At 39.7% G+C, this 15798-nt stretch overlaps 1 protein-coding gene across 6 annotated transcripts in view; it reads left to right on the forward strand.

The window, feature by feature from the left end:
* EYA1 (EYA transcriptional coactivator and phosphatase 1) overlaps positions 1-15798 on the forward strand; it is a 438130-nt gene that overhangs the window by 8550 nt on the left and 413782 nt on the right. For 5 of the 6 annotated variants that reach the window (XM_049853553.1, XM_049853551.1, XM_049853550.1 and 2 more), the window contains exon 2: positions 12870-12977. In XM_049853553.1, coding sequence (XP_049709510.1) covers positions 12945-12977 — 33 coding nt within the window. In that variant the 5' untranslated portion in view covers positions 12870-12944. Of the gene's footprint in view, positions 1-12869; positions 12978-15798 lie in introns of those variants that run through there. The other variant, XM_049853557.1, reaches the window with a different exon arrangement.

A 15798-nucleotide genomic window follows, 5' to 3' on the forward strand; every position in this document is an offset into this window, starting at 1 on the left:
TTGAACAGAATAAGGGGATACTGAGTGATTTAAAATCAGAAAATGTGCTTGTCAGGATTGTATCCTTTCACCATACTTATTCAATCTGTATGCTGAGCAAGTAATTTGGGAAGCTGGCCTATATGAAGAACGGGGCATCAGGATTGGAGGAAGACTCATTAACAACCTGCAAGTTATGCAGATGACACAACCTTGCTTGCTGAAAGTGAAGAGGACTTGAAGCACTTACTGATGAAAATCAAAGACCACAGCCTTCAGTACCTCAACATCAAGAAAACAAAAATCCTCACAACTGGACCAATAAGCAACATCATGATAAAGGAAGAAAAGATTGAAGTTGTCAAGGATTTTGTTTTACTTGGATCCACAATCAACACCCATGGAAGCAGCTGTCAAGAAATCAAACGATGTATTGCATCAGGCAACTCTGCTGTCAAAGACCTCTTTAAAGTGTTGAAAAGCAAAGATGTCACTCTGAGGACTAAGGTGTGCCTGACCCTAGCCATGGTGTTTTAATCGCCTCATATGCATGAGAAGGCTGGACAGAAGGCAATGACAGAAAAACAAGACTCCAGGAATTGATAGCATATCAGTGGAGATGTTTCAAGAAATGGGTGCAGTGCTGGAAGCGCTCACTCGTCTATGTAGAATTGGGAAGAAAAATTGGCAGCCCAGGGAGGGTTTAAATAATAGCAAGAATGCACAGGATAGATGTTTTGTCTCACAAGCTTTGAAGTTTTTCACATGCTTTGAAGTTTTTTGTCTCACATACTTTAAAGTTTCTGTATTTAGAACCATTCTGTATTTAGAAAATTAATGGCCTTGTTGGTTGTAAAAGGGCCATAAGGTACTGCTTCCAAATATGCATAATTCTAACGATAATGTCGTCACCTGGGACGCAATTTCCTAATACCACCGGTCCCCCAAGGGTGATTTTGTATTACTGCAAATTTTTGTTTGATTGTAGTGTCAGTTTTATGTTTTCTGTAGAGTCTGTTCTATCAGTGCGTGCAGTTAACATTTATTTGTCGTTGTTTGTTTATTTTATCTATATAAACTTAAGTTTAACCCCTCCCTACCCCCCTTCCCCAAGAGTAGAATATCGTAAACGAAGTTCCTAAGCCTTCCATCAATCCTGTGGTGGATGAGTCTTCCCAACAAAGTTAGCTGTTTTATGAATAGTCCAGATACCTGCTTTGTAAATCAAAGACCGTGGTCAGCAAAGACCACGAATAGGTTCTTCTCCCCCAATTTCCTAGCTAGGTTTTTGGAAGGGTAGGATTGAAGGAGGCAAGTTCCTTCAGGTGTTGAAAAGGCCAATTAAAACTGGGCCGTACTTGTTTTTTTCCTTGCTCTGGAAGCTTCCCACTGCCACTCTTGCCACTGGCCCATTCTACTCACCACCAGGCGCCCAAGCCAGCATCTGGCCTGGGGCTGTGAAAGTGAATTAGCAGCTGCATCACCTGTGGATGCCCCATCCCCTGTCTCCTGTGGGCTGTGATGACCGTGAAAGGGGCCGCTTACCTCTGTCTGCCCATGAAGAGCATCTCCTCAGATTACCTCATGCACCTAAAAATACAGAGTCTGATTGTATTTAAATGCATGGCCCACCTAACACTGTGAAGCTTTCTGTCACTGTTATGTTTGGTTGATATTTTCTTCCTACCAAAGGAGTTGATGAAGCATGCTTCACGAAGAGGCTTCTAGTGCTTTTCTTCTGCTATGATCAGAGTAGATAACTAACCTAAGAGTGTTGGACTTGGCTAGCAGGGCCTCAGAATGTCTCTCAGTCCCTTGTCTCCTTATTAGAGTATTTTTACACAGAGGCTAAAAGAGGAGTGAACCTCTATTGTGTATAAGTCCAAGGGGCACCCCTCTTCTGGAGGGTGCCATAATAGTTGACTCAGGAGAGTGCGTAAATAAAAGATTGGGCCTTCTTGGGTAAATGCACAAATGGGTGACTAACCCAAATCCCTGTTTTGGCAAGGCAAGCGTGCATGTTCTGTACAGACACCTCTAATACCAAGTCCTGCATCTAGCACTTTGCAAATCTCTCAACTCTTTTGAGGAAAAAAATCTTATCTCACCGATCGTTCTATCAGTATGCACCTTCCCTCTCCATCTCATGCCTAGATTAGCCTCCCCAGGCATCCTTCAAGGCAAGTCTATGTCCTTACTTCTAGGAAATCCTCTTTGGATTAAACAAAGTCACCTTTACCCCTAGGTTACCCATAGGTGCTTATGTGTGGTTCTATACATGTATATTGATAGTGACCTCTCTCTGTTTAGCTAGTCAGTTAGCTAGCTATAGATAGATAAATAGATTGAGATAGATATAGAGATAGAGATGAATAGATGGATGGATGGATGGATAGATAGGTAGATAGGTATAGATATGAATCAAGTAAACTATTTTTGCCCAAGCCTTTTTCTTAGGGTTTGAGACAAATATTCAGTACCAGAAATTTGACGGATATTTTTTAAGTTGGTTGAACGATAGTGCCACCATTTAACTGCCCATCTAATTCTAGGTCAATCAGAGTTTACGTTTATTCAAAAATAGTCATGAATCTACATTCATTCAATTATTCACTCACTCAAATATTTAATAAGTGCCATATGTTACTGGAATATGATGGCTAAGGCATGGTCTTAGCCCTCATGGAGCTAGTTGAATGAGAGAGACAGGTAGAGAAATAATCACAGTCCCCTTAGATAAGTGCTATAATGTGGAAGGCTTATTTATAAACCATGAAAGATCAAGTCCAGCAAGGGAATTAAGGGGTTTACGAGAGCCAGGCTCCTAAATATCGGTAGACCCAGTCATGTTATATATTTCATGGTCAGGATTGACATGTAGAAATCTGGAAACAACTAGGCTGATTTAGCAAGCAGCAGAGCATTTGTAAATAAAGTCCATGGCCCTCTGTGAATTTTTCTTTTTTTTTTTTGAGTTGTAGTCGTTCTTCCAGAAGAAATCTACCTGAAGTAGATGAATGCTGACTCCTTTGACTTTTCAATAATCTCAGTCTTTTCTTTTTAGCCAAGGAAACAATAACAAACATGATATTTAGTGCAGAATAGTTTCATCTTCAGAAGAAATAAAATTACAAGTGAAATACCTTTCATGCTCATGTAACTTGACCATTCTTAATACCTTAAACTGTTCAGTAAGCTCAATATGGAAATATGGAAAACAACACATGGGAAACAATCCTGGAATATCAAATATACAGATTTGATTGAAACCTGTTCTCAAGGCAGGTATGGAGAGGATGGGAATTCGTGGGAAATCAGAGAGATTTTGTCTCTAGGCCTGCTCCCTTCTGTACGGAATGAGACTGGACTTTGTCTCATTCGATATGTAGGTGTGCTGTGCTCAGTTTATGGAATGGTACTTTGTAAACTGTAAAAAAGTTCACCAGTGGAAGACAAGATTATTATCATTATTTTAAAATGCTACCTTAGTGCCTGGAAAAGTTAATGTGCCTCCAGAGACTAACATAAACAGTAAAAAAAAAAAAAGAGGCTACGTTATTCTGTAATAACTCTTCCCTAATTATGCAGGAATAGCCAGTTGCCCCGAAACAACTTCAACTCATGGTGAGCCTAAAAAGAGCCTTAATAGTGCAAGTGGTTAGCGATCGGCTGCTAACGTAAAGATTGGCGGTTTGAACCCACCCAGCACTTCCGCGGAAGAAGGGCCAGGTGAACTACTCCCATAAAGATTACAGCCAAGAAAACCCTGCGATGAGTCATGAGTCAAACTGACGGGATGGTAGTTAATAACAGCCGTAATTATACAGAGAAATCCTCTAAAAGCAATGCTGATGAACTGGATAATTCAGTGCTAAAATACTGTATAATTCAAAGAGCACTATATTGTGTTATCTTGGCTTACCAGACCATAAATACATTCGTATGGTTTTTATTTACTCATAAGTTGAAATTGGGCAAGTGTTTCCTGTTAGAATTGCAAAAGCACTGTGCTTTACTAAGAATTCTTCACATTTTAAGAGTCTTTATGAGCTTTATGTTGTCCAAGAAACATCACCTTTGTGTTCGCGGTATATAATGCATAGGTTTTCCCACATTAATGACAAAAAAACCAACCGGTTGCTGGCGAGTCGATTCCAACTCATGGTTAACCTATAGGACAGAGTAGAACTGTCCCATAGGGTTTCTAAGGCTGTAATCTTTATGGAAGAGGACTGTCACATCTTTCTCCCGAAGTGCAACTGGTGTGTTTGAACTGCCAACCTTTCGGTTATGGGGCGAGCACTTTAACCACTGCAACACCAGGGCTCCTTTCCAACATTAATAGCTGTGAGGTAAACATAAGTAAATGAGAATAACTCCAGCGTTTCAAAATTCCATCCCAGATGGGCCAGGCTTGGAATGGTTTACCTGAAAACGGTGTGTGTAAATGCCTGTATTCATGGAATCTAACCACTTTAAAGCTGTAAGGGACTTCAGATATCAGCCAGTTGAAATCACTCTTGAGAAAACTGAGATTCAGGCTAAAGTGTATGTCCAAGGTCTTTTAGCTAGTTAGTGTCAGATCAGAGCCTGAACTCAGATCTCTTGACTTCCTCTGTAGTGGTTTTTCCACCCTGAAAGCTCCAGTAACTCTACCAAAGATATTACTCAAACTACTGCTTGTTCTGTGTTCTTTAATTTTATCTGTATTGGCTCTCTCTCTCTTTTTTTTCCTTGAAATTGCATGTACATTTAAATATATATGTTGATGTTTATGTGAGGCATACAGAATAATTTCTTAGTTGCTAAGCCCAAATAAGAAAAACCAGGAGTCTCTGGAGTTCCCCATGTGAGCATAACCATGAAAAATTAATTCTGAGAGGAAATTAGAGTGCCTAGCTAGATGGTTATATATATATATATATTTTTTTTAATAACTTTTATTAAGCTTCAAGTGAACATTTACAAATCCAATCAGTCTGTCACATATAAGTTTACATACATCTCACTCCCTACTCCCACTTGCTCTCCCCCTCTTGAGTCAGCCCTTTCAGTCTCTCCTTTCTTGACAATTTTGCCGGCTTCCCTCTCTCTCTATCCTCCCATCCCGCCTCCAGACAAGAGTTGCCAACACAATCTCAAGTGTCCACCTGATATAATTAGCTCACTCTTCATCAGCGTCACTCTCCCACCCGCTGACCAGTCCCTTTCATGTCTGATGAGTTGTCTTCGGGGATGGTTCCCGTCCTGTGCAAACAGAAGTTCTGGGGAGCATGGCCGCCAGGATTCCTCTAGTCGCAGTCAGACCATTAAGTTTGGTCTTTTTTATGAGAATTTGGGGTCTGTATCCCACTGATCTCCTGCTCCCTCAGGGGTTCTCTGCTGTGCTCTCTGTCAGGGCTGTCATCGATTGTGGCCGGGCACCAACTAGTTCTTCTGGTCTCAGGATGATGTAGGTCTCTGGTTCATGTGGCCCTTTCTGTCTCTTGGGCTTTTAGTTGTCGTGTGGCCTTGGTGTTCTTCATTTTCCTTTGCTCCAGGTGGGTTGAGACCAATTGATGCATCTTAGATGGCCGCTTGTTAGCATTTAAGACCCCAGACGCCACATTTCAAAGTGGGATGCAGAATGATTTCATAATAGAATTATTTTGCCAATTGACTTAGAAGTCCCTGCAAACCATGTTCCCCAGACCCCCGCGCTTGCTCCGCTGACCTTTGAAGCATTCATTTTATCCCGGAAACTTCTTTGCTTTTGGTCCAGTCCATTTGAGCTGACCTTCCATGTATTGAGTGTTGTCTTTCCCTTCACCTAAGGCAGTTCTTATCTGCTGATTAATCAATAAAAAAACCCTCTCCCACCCTCCCTCCCTCCCCCCCTTGTAACCACAAAAGTATGTGTTCTTCTCAGGTTTACTATTTCTCAAGATCTTATAATAGTGGTCTTATACAATATTTGTCCTTTTGCCTCTGACTAATTTCGCTCAGCATAATGCCTTCCAGGTTCCTCCATGTTATGAAATGTTTCAGAGATTCGTCACTGTTCTTTATCGATGCATAGTATTCCATTGTGTGAATATACCACAATTTATTTACCCATTCATCCTTTGATGGACACCTTGGTTGCTTCCAACTTTTTGCTATTGTAAACAGAGCTGCAATAAACATGGGTGTGCATATATCTGTTTGTATGAAGGCTCTTGTATCTCTAGGGTATATTCCCAGGAGTGAGATTTCTGGGTTGTATGGTAGTTCTATTTCTAACTGTTTAAGATAACGCCAGATAGATTTCCAAAGTGGTTGTACCATTTGACATTCCCACCAGCAGTGTATAAGAGTTCCAATCTCTCCGCAGCCTCTCCAACATTTATTATTTTGTGTTTTTTGGATTAATGCCAGCCTTGCTGGTGTGAGATGGAATCTCATCGTAGATTTAATTTGCATTTCTCTAATGGCTAATGATCGAGAGCATTTTCTCATGTATCTGTTGGCTGCCTGAATATCTTCTTTAGTGAAATGTGTGTTCATATCCTTTGCCCACTTCTTGATTGGGTTGTTTGTCTTTTTGTGGTTGAGTTTTGACAGAATCATGTAGATTTTAGAGATCAGGCGCTGGTTGGAGATGTCATAGCTGAAAATTCTTTCCCAGTCTGTAGGTGGTCTTTTTACTCTTTTGGTGAAGTCTTTAGATGAGCATAGGTGTTTGATTTTTAGGAGCTCCCAGTTATCGGGTTTCTCTTCATCATTTTTAGTAATGTTTTATATTCTGTTTATACCTTGTATTAGGGCTCCTAGGGTTGCCCCAATTTTTTCGTCCATGATCTTTATCATTTTAGTCTTTATGTTTAGGTCTTTGATTCACTTGGAGTTAGTTTTTGTGCATGGTGTGAGATATGGGTCCTGTTTCATTTTTTTGCAAATGGATATCCAGTTATGCCAGCACCATTTGTTAAAAAGGCTATCTTTTCCCCAATTAATTGACACTGGTCCTTTGTCAAATATCAGCTGCTCATACGTGGATGGATCTATGTCTGGGTTCTCAATTCTGTTCCATTGGTCTATGTGCCTGTTGTTGTACCAGTACCAGGCTGTTTTGACTACTGTGGCTGTGTAATAGGTTCTTAAGTCAGGTAAAGTGAGGCCTCCCACTTTCTTCTTCTTTTTCAGTAGTGCTTTGCTTATCCGGGGCTTCTTTCCCTTCCATATGAAATTGGTGATTTGTTTCTCTATCCCCTTAAAATATGACATTGGAATTTGGATCGGAAGTGCGTTAAATGTATAGATGGCTTTTGGTAGAATAGACATTTTTACTATGTTAAGTCTTCCTATCCATGAGCAAGGTATGTTTTTCCACTTAAGTATGTCCTTTTGAATTTCTTGTAGTAGAGCTTTGTAGTTTTCTTTGTATAGGTCTTTTACATCCTTGGTAAGATTTATTCCTAAGTATCTTATCTTCTTGGGGGCTACTGTGAATGGTATTGATTTGGTTATTTCCTCTTCGGTGTTCTTTTTTTGATGTAGAGGAATCCAAGTGATTTTTGTATGTTTATTTTATAACCTGAGACTCTGCCAAACTCTTCTATTAGTTTCAGTAGTTTTCTGGAGGATTCCTTAGGGTTTTCTGTGTATATAATCATGTCATCTGCAAATAGTGATAACTTTACTTCTTCCTTGCCAATCCGGATACCTTTTATTTCTTTGTCTAGCCTAATTTCCCTGGGTAGGACTTCTAGCACGATGTTGAATAAGAGCGGTGATAAAGGGCATCCTTGTCTGGTTCCCGTTCTCAAGGGAAATGCTTTTAGGTTCTCTCCATTTAGAGTGATATTGGCTGTTGGCTTTGCATAGATGCCCTTTATTATGTTGAGGAATTTTCCTTCAATTCCTATTTTGGTAAGAGTTTTTATCATAAATGGGTGTTGGACTTTGTCAAATGCCTTTTCTGCATCAATTGATAAGATCATGTGGTTTTTGTCTTTTGTTTTATTTATGTGATGGATTACATTAATGGTTTTTCTGATATTAAACCAGCCTTGCATACCTGGTATCAATCCCACTTGATCAGGGTGAATTATTTTTTTGATGTGTTGTTGGATTCTATTGGCTAGAATTTTGTTGAGGATTTTTGCATCAATGTTCATGAGGGATATAGGTCTATAATTTTCTTTTTTTGTAATGTCTTTACCTGGTTTTGGTATCAGGGAGATGGTGGCTTCATAGAATGAGTTGGGTAGTATTCCGCCCTTTTCTATGCTTTGGAATACCTTCAGAAGTAGTGGTGTTAACTCTTCTCTGAAAGTTTGGTAGAACTCTGCAGTGAAGCCGTCCGGGCCAGGGCTTTTTTTTGTTGGGAGTTTTTTGATTACCGTTTCAATCTCTCTTTTTGTTATGGGTCTATTTAGTTGTTCTACTTCTGAATGTGTTAGTTTAGGTAGGTAGTGTTTTTCCAGGAATTCATCCATTTCTTCCAGGTTTTCAAATTTGTTAGAGTACAATTTTTCATAATAATCTGAAATGATTCTTTTAATTTCATTTGGTTCTGTTGTGATGTGGTCCTTCTCGTTTCTTATTCGGGTTATTTGTTTCCTTTCCTGTTTTTCTTTAGTCAGTCTAGCCAATGGTTTATCAATTTTGTTAATTTTTTCAAAGAACCAGCTTTTGGCTTTGTTAATTCTTTCAATTGTTTTTCTGTTCTCTAATTCATTTAGTTCAGCTCTAATTTTTATTATTTGTTTTCTTCTGGTGCCTGATGGATTCTTTTGTTGCTCAGTTTCTATTTGTTCAAGTTGTAGGGATAGTTCTCTGATTTTGGCTCTTTCTTCTTTTTCAATTTATCGATATAAATTGGCCTCTGAGCACTGCTTTTGCTGTGTCCCAGAGGTTTTGATAGGAAGTATTTTCATTCTCGTTGCTTTCTAAGAACTTCCTTATTCCCTCCTTGATGTCTTCTATAACCCAGTCTTTTTTCAGGAGGGTATTGTTCAGTTTCCAAGTATTTGATTTCTTTTGCCTAGTTTTTCTGTTATTGATCTCTAGTTTTATTGCCTTGTGGTCTGAGAAGATGCTTTGTAATATTTCGATGTTTTGGACTCTGCAAAGGTTTGTTTTATGACCTAATATGTGGTCTATTCTAGAGAATGTTCCATGTGCGCTAGAAAAAAAGTATATTTTGCAGCAGTTGGGTGGAGAGTTCTGTATAAGTCAATGAGGTCAAGTTGGTTGATTGTTGTAATTAGATCTTCCGTGTCTCTATTGAGCTTCTTACTGGATGTCCTGTCCTTCTCCGAAAGTGGTGTGTTGAAGTCTCCTACTATAATTGTGGAGGTGTCTATCTCACTTTTCAATTCTGTTAAAATTTGATTTATGTATCTTGCAGCCCTGTCATTGGGTGCATAAATATTTAATATGGTTATGTCTTCCTGATCAGTTGTCCCTTTTATCATTATATAGTGTCCTTCTTTATCCTTTGTGGTGGATTTAAGTCTAAAGTTTATTTTGTCAGAAATTAATATTGCTACTCCTCTTCTTTTTTGCTTATTGTTTGCTTGATATACTTTTTTCCATCCTTTGAATTTTAGTTTGTTTGTGTCTCTAAGTCTAAGGTGTGTCTCTTGTAGGCAGCATATAGATGGATCGTGTTTCTTTATCCAGTCTGTGACTCTCTGTCTCTTTATTACATTCAGGGTAATTATAGATAAATAAGTTTTTAGTGCTGTCATTTTGATGCCTTTTTATGTGTGTTGTTGACAATTTCATTTTTCCACATACTTTTTTGTGCTGAGGCGTTTTTCTTAGTAAATTGTGAGATCCTCATTTTCATAGTGTTTGACTTTATGTTAGTTGAGTCGTTACGTTTTTCTTGGCTTTTATCTTGAGTTATAGAGTTGTTATACCTTTCTGTGGTTACCTTATTATTTACCCCTATTTTTCTAAGTAAAAACCTAACTTGTATTGTTCTATATCGCCTTGTATCACTCTCCATATAGCAGTTCAATGCCTCCTGTATTTAGTCCCTCTTTTTGATTATTGTGATCTTTTACCTATTGACTTCCATGGTTCCCTGTTATGTGTATATTTTTTTTTAATTAATCTTAATTTGTTTGTTTTTGTCATTTCCCTATTTGAGTTGATATCAGGACATTCTGTTTTGTGACCTTGTGTTGTGCTGATATCTGATATTATTGGTTTTCTGACCAAACAATATCCTTTAGTATTTCTTGTAGCTTTGGTTTGATTTTTGCAAATTCTCTAAACTTGTGTTTGTCTGTAAATATCTTAATTTCGCCTTCATATTTCAGAGAGAGTTTTGCTGGATATATGATCCTTGGCTGGCAGTTTTTCTCCTTCAGTGTTCTGTATATGTCGTCCCATTCCCTTCTTGCCTGCATGGTTTCTGCTGAGTAGTCTGAACTTATTCTTATTGATTCTCCCTTGAAGGAAACCTTTCTTTTCTCCCTGGCTGCTTTTAAAATTTTCTGTTTATCTTTGGTTTTGGCGAGTTTGATGATAATATGTCTTGGTGTTTTTCTTTTTGGATCAGTCTTAAATGGGGTTCGATGAGCATCTTGGATAGATATCCTTTCGTCTTTCATGATGTCAGGGAAGTTTTGTGTCAGGAGTTCTTCAATTATTTTCTCTGTGTTTTCTGTCCCCCCTCCCTGTTCTGGGACTCCAATCATCCGCAGGTTATCCTTCTTGATAGAGTCCCACATGATTCTTAGGGTTTCTTCATTTTTTTTAATTCTTTTATCTGATTTTTTTTTCAGCTATGTTGGTGTTGATTCTCTGGTCCTCCAGATGTCCCAGTCTGCATTCTAATTGCTCGAGTTTGCTCCTCTGACTTCCTATTGCATTGTCTAATTCTGTAATTTTATTGTTAATCTTTTGGATTTCTACATGTTGTCTCTCTATGGATTCTTGCAACTTATTAATTTTTCTACTATGTTCTTGAATAATCTTTTTGAGTTCTTCAACAGTTTTATCGGTGTGTTCCTTGGCTTTTTCTGCAGTTATCCTAATTTCATTTGTGATATCTTTAAGCATTCTGTAAATTAGTTTTTTATATTCTGTATCTGATAATTCCAGGATTGTATCTTCATTTGGGAAAGATTTTGATTCTTTTGTTTGGGGGGTTGGAGAAGCTGTCATGGTCTGCTTCTTTAAGTGGTTTGATTTGGATTGTTGTCTCCGAGCCATCACTGGGCAACTAGTTTTTCCAGAAAATCCGCTAAAAAAAAAAATGCAGTCAGACCCCTATCAGAGTTCTCCCTCTGGCTCAGGCTATTCGGATGTTAATGAAGCCGCCTGGGGAGGGTGGGGGAGGGAACAGAGAGATAGGAGAGTAGCACCTCAGAATATAGCCAGAGTTTCTTGTCTTGCTTGGAATGACTATTATATCTGAGATTCCCGCGGGCGCGTCACCTATGTGTGCTGGCTGTGTGGAGATTGCCCCTGGGGGATCTGGCCCGCTGGAGTCATGGTCAGATCCTCCACTTCCAGCCCCACGCCCAGCGTCAAGGCTCCCCTACTGGGACGGTGCACTCTCGACTCCAAAATCAGTCGCTGCCTCCCGGGGACTTCTCGTCCCTCCAGCCGCGTGGCCGTGCCGCCCCCGCGAACCAGGTGGCCCCCCTCCCGGGGTTAGTTCAGATGGGTAGAGCAGCTCCCCATGCTTGTGCCGTGACCGAGTGTCCCGGCTGGGACGCTGTTCTCCCCGCTCCAATACCAGTCGCTGTCTCCTGGGGACTTCTCCTATTGGCTGCATCCCACGCCGCCCGCGCGACCCGGCTGGGCCCCTTCCCGGGGTTAGTTCAGGGGGGTGGAGCAGCTCTCCGTGTTTATGCCGTACTTGCGTCTAGTCCAAATCCTGGTGGGATGGTTCCCTGGCTGGGACGCTGCTCTCCCCGTTCCAAGATCAGTCACTGCCTCCTGGGGACTTCTGCTACCGGCTGCGTCCCACGCCGCCCGCGGAAGCGGCTGGTCTCCCTCCCGGGGTTAGTTCAGGGGGGTGGAGCAGCTCTCTGTGCTTGTGCCGTACCTGACTGGTACGCTGGCTCCAGGCTCTGGAAACAATCGCTGCTTCCCTGTATTAGTTCGTTCTCCGTCTCTAAATCTGTGTTTTTTGTTCAGGGTTCGTAGATTGTTATGTATGTGATCGATTCACTTGTTTTTCCGTGTCTGTTGTAAGAGGGATCCGAGGTAGCGTCTGCCTAGTCCGCCATCTTGGCTCCGCCCCCTGGTTATATATATATTTTTAAGATAGTTAAATGGAAAATGTATTTCAAAAGACTATCTTTATTGTCTGTCTTTTGAAATATCCCCAAATGCTATTCTTCCTGAAGGTGTTGGATCTCTTCAAGTTCAGAATTTATCAACTGTGAAACTATGGCCTAATGTAAACTTGCTAATAGTATAATAATATCCTTGCCCTGAGAGTAACACACTCAACTCTAGTTTTTTCTCTTTTATCCTTGCTCAGACTACAATCATATTCTTTTGTGAGCATTTCCTCTTTGCATTGTGGTACACTTGACGTTGATGGATAGCATGGAGAAACTGAATTACAGAAAAAAGAAAAGAAAAATGGTCTTGCACTGTTGGCTCAAAAATAATGTCTTTGGAAAGCTATCTAGCTGCCATTCCCACCCCCCTCCCCATTCTTTTTTCTTGGGCAGCAGCTGCTGACAGTGGGCACAAGAGAGCTATAATTTGGCTCATATAAATTGTGATAAACAGTGAGCCCATGATATTTATTTTAAAGATTCACTCGGTGAAGGTAAGTGCTCTTGACTTTTGTATACATGCTAGTAAATGGAAAGCTGCAGATGCAAAGATCAGGTCTTAACTTCATGCCGTGCAATTAATACGGCTGCTTGGTGCTCTGTTCTTCACAGGTGCAGGGTTGTTGGAACTCTTTGAAGAAGTGTGTAGCTAATAGCCCATATATAATTCAGAAGAAGACGTCTTCAATGGAAGACCCCCGGGGGATAAATGGACAGTCTGTAAGTAAACAGAATGTCACACCCAGGGAAAGAGTTATTACTTTAAAAATTGTAATTACTATTTTCGTTGTAACCCGACTCCCTGGAAATTCCTTAAAAGCTCTCTACCAATTTTTAATGATTCTGAAAGTTATGGATTAAGTAGTAGTGCATGATTTCATCAGCCTAACCTAATTTGTATCTTTACTTAGAGGCATCACTTAGGAAAAGTGAAGGAATCATAGAGGGAAAAAGCCGATCTTGAAAATTAATTATATGAGTTTACATAGCATAATTTTCCTTTGCCTCAGAGAAAACATACTTGTCTCACAAAACTTGAAATTAATATCTAAGTTTTGGTTTGCTTATATATATATTTGTTTTATGAATATATGCGTGTGTAGGTGTGTGTGTATCTCTTAAATATGCATCTAGTTGTTTGGTGTGGTTGTTTCACAGTTTGATGAACTCTTCAGTAGGCTTTAAATTCAGGAGAATCTCAGGTCTCTTAGGTTGTATTTTGTTTATCTTTTGAGCAAAAAAGAGAGGGTTCAGCAATTTTTCTTATCAGGAAGAAAGAAAGCTTCCCTTGGTTCTGTTACGGAGCCCAAAATGTGTACCAACTTGGCTAGGCCCCGATTCCCAGTACTGTGTGGTTGTCTACCATTTTGTGATCTGATGTGATTATCCTATATGTTGTAAGTCCTAATCTCAATGATGTTAATGAGGCAGGAGTAGAGGCAATTATGTTAATGAGGCAGGATATAATCTACAGGATTAGGTTGTATTTTGAGTCAATCTCTTTTGAGATGTAAATGACAGAGTGAGCAGAGAGGTGTGGGACCTCATGCCACTAGGAAAGAAGTTCTGGGAGCAGAGTGCGTCCTTTGGACCTGAGGTCCCTGGGCTGAGAAGCTCATAGACCAGGGGAAGATTGATGACAAAGGCCTCCCCGCAGAACCGACAGAGACAGAAAGCCTTCCCCGGGAGCTGGCGCCCTGAATTCAGATGTCTAGCCTCTTAAACTGTGAGAGAATAAATTTCTGTTTGTTAAAGCCACCCATCTGTGGTATTTCTGTTATGGCAGCACTAGGTAGGAACCCTGGTGGCACAGTGATTAAGAGCTTGGCTGCTGACCCAAAGGTCAGCAGTTCAAATCCACCAGCCACTCCTTGGAAACCCTATGAGGCATTTCTACTCTGTCCTGTTGGGTTGCTGTGAGTTGGAATTGACTCAGTGGCAACGGGTTTGGTTTGGTTTTAGCACTAAGTAACTAAGACAGGTTCATAAATGAATATTCCCAAATAGAGAAATGGTTTTTTTTTTTTTTCCCTGAGAATTGTTTCTTTCTTCTTCTCTCTTTTTTTTTTTTTGTGGTAAATATGTAGATAACAAAACATTTATTTGCCACTTCAGCAATCTTCAGATGTACAGTTCATTGACATTACTTGTGTTCACCATGTTGTTCAACCATCACCCTTAACTGTTGTGAATTTTTCCATCATCTTTAACAGAAGCTCAGTGTCCCTTAAGCATTGAGTCCTCCTTTTCCATTCCCTCCTGCCTGCCCCTTGTAACTATTAATAAACTTTGGTCTCTGTACATTTGCCTAATCTAGACATTTTAAGTGGGATCATACAATATTTGTCCTTTTGTGACTGACATTTCACCCAGCATAGTGAAATGTGTTTTCAAGGTTCATCTGTGTTGTAACATGTATCAGGACTTATTTCTCTTTATAACTAGAGGTAATTTTATTTTGACATTTGAGTTATTTAGAACTTGGATAATTCAATATATTTTAGAATGTGCTGTCACATTGTGGGGGTTGCAACTAATGTCACAAAACAGTACGTGTATAAATTTTTGTGTGAGAAATCAACTGCAGCTGTAAACTTCACCTAAAGCACAATAAAAAAAAATTCAATAAATTTTAATTAAAAAAAAAGGGCATTGCAGCAAGTTAAAGTTGTTTCACTGGCAGATTTCCATAGCAATGTTTGGTGCGTCGTATGGGACTCTGTACCTTAGGTTCTCTGATCAGAGATGATGCGTTTAGAACTGCGGTTTTGTAGCGCAGCTTTGCTCGCGATAGGATTATTACAAACCCGAAGTGTGATCTTTAGTAATGCAGTTGTGGTTCCTGTAAATGTGTGTTTTACAAGACCTATTGGTGTTATGCAATAAGCAGTAACTGCTAATGGATGGGGATTTTAATAACAAACGGTCAAGTGCTATCAAGGTAGCTTTGCAGTCATACTGTATGCAATTACAGCCTGTATTTGATGGATGTCCTAAGTCATCTTGTGCGATAATGCTCATAAAGCACTTCGAGAACCTTCTAAATGGTGGAGCTTTTTCCCTAAACAGGAGAAGCACCCTTGACTCATTTCATTTGTTTTAGTTTAAAACTCCTATTTTGGACTCGTGATATTTGGAGTGCATATAAGATAAATGAAAAATAAACTCATTGATAACTTTCTACTTACTACCACCTTTTATGTAACTTTCTTCCTCGGATTGATGCCAATTGATGTGTTGGAGAAACGCTAACAAGTTTAACAGTATCTGCAAATAAATATCGCTCGTAGTATGTCTTTGGATGTTTCATATTATGCAAGTTCTAATTCAGAAATTAATTATGATTTGAGACTAAAATATGTGCAAAGAATGTAACGGTAAAAAAATTTTTTTTTGCCTTTCCTAACAAAAAGGCATATTTAGCGAGCAATGCAATGACATATTTAGAAGTAGAGGGAGAGAGAGAGAGAGAGTGCGGTAGTGGCACTGTGGTTAAGAGCTACAACTGATAATCAAAAGGTCGGCAGTTCGAATCTACCAG

The sequence above is a fragment of the Elephas maximus genome, chromosome 15 (genome assembly GCF_024166365.1).
Source record: "Elephas maximus indicus isolate mEleMax1 chromosome 15, mEleMax1 primary haplotype, whole genome shotgun sequence".
Classification (NCBI taxonomy): domain Eukaryota; kingdom Metazoa; phylum Chordata; class Mammalia; order Proboscidea; family Elephantidae; genus Elephas; species Elephas maximus.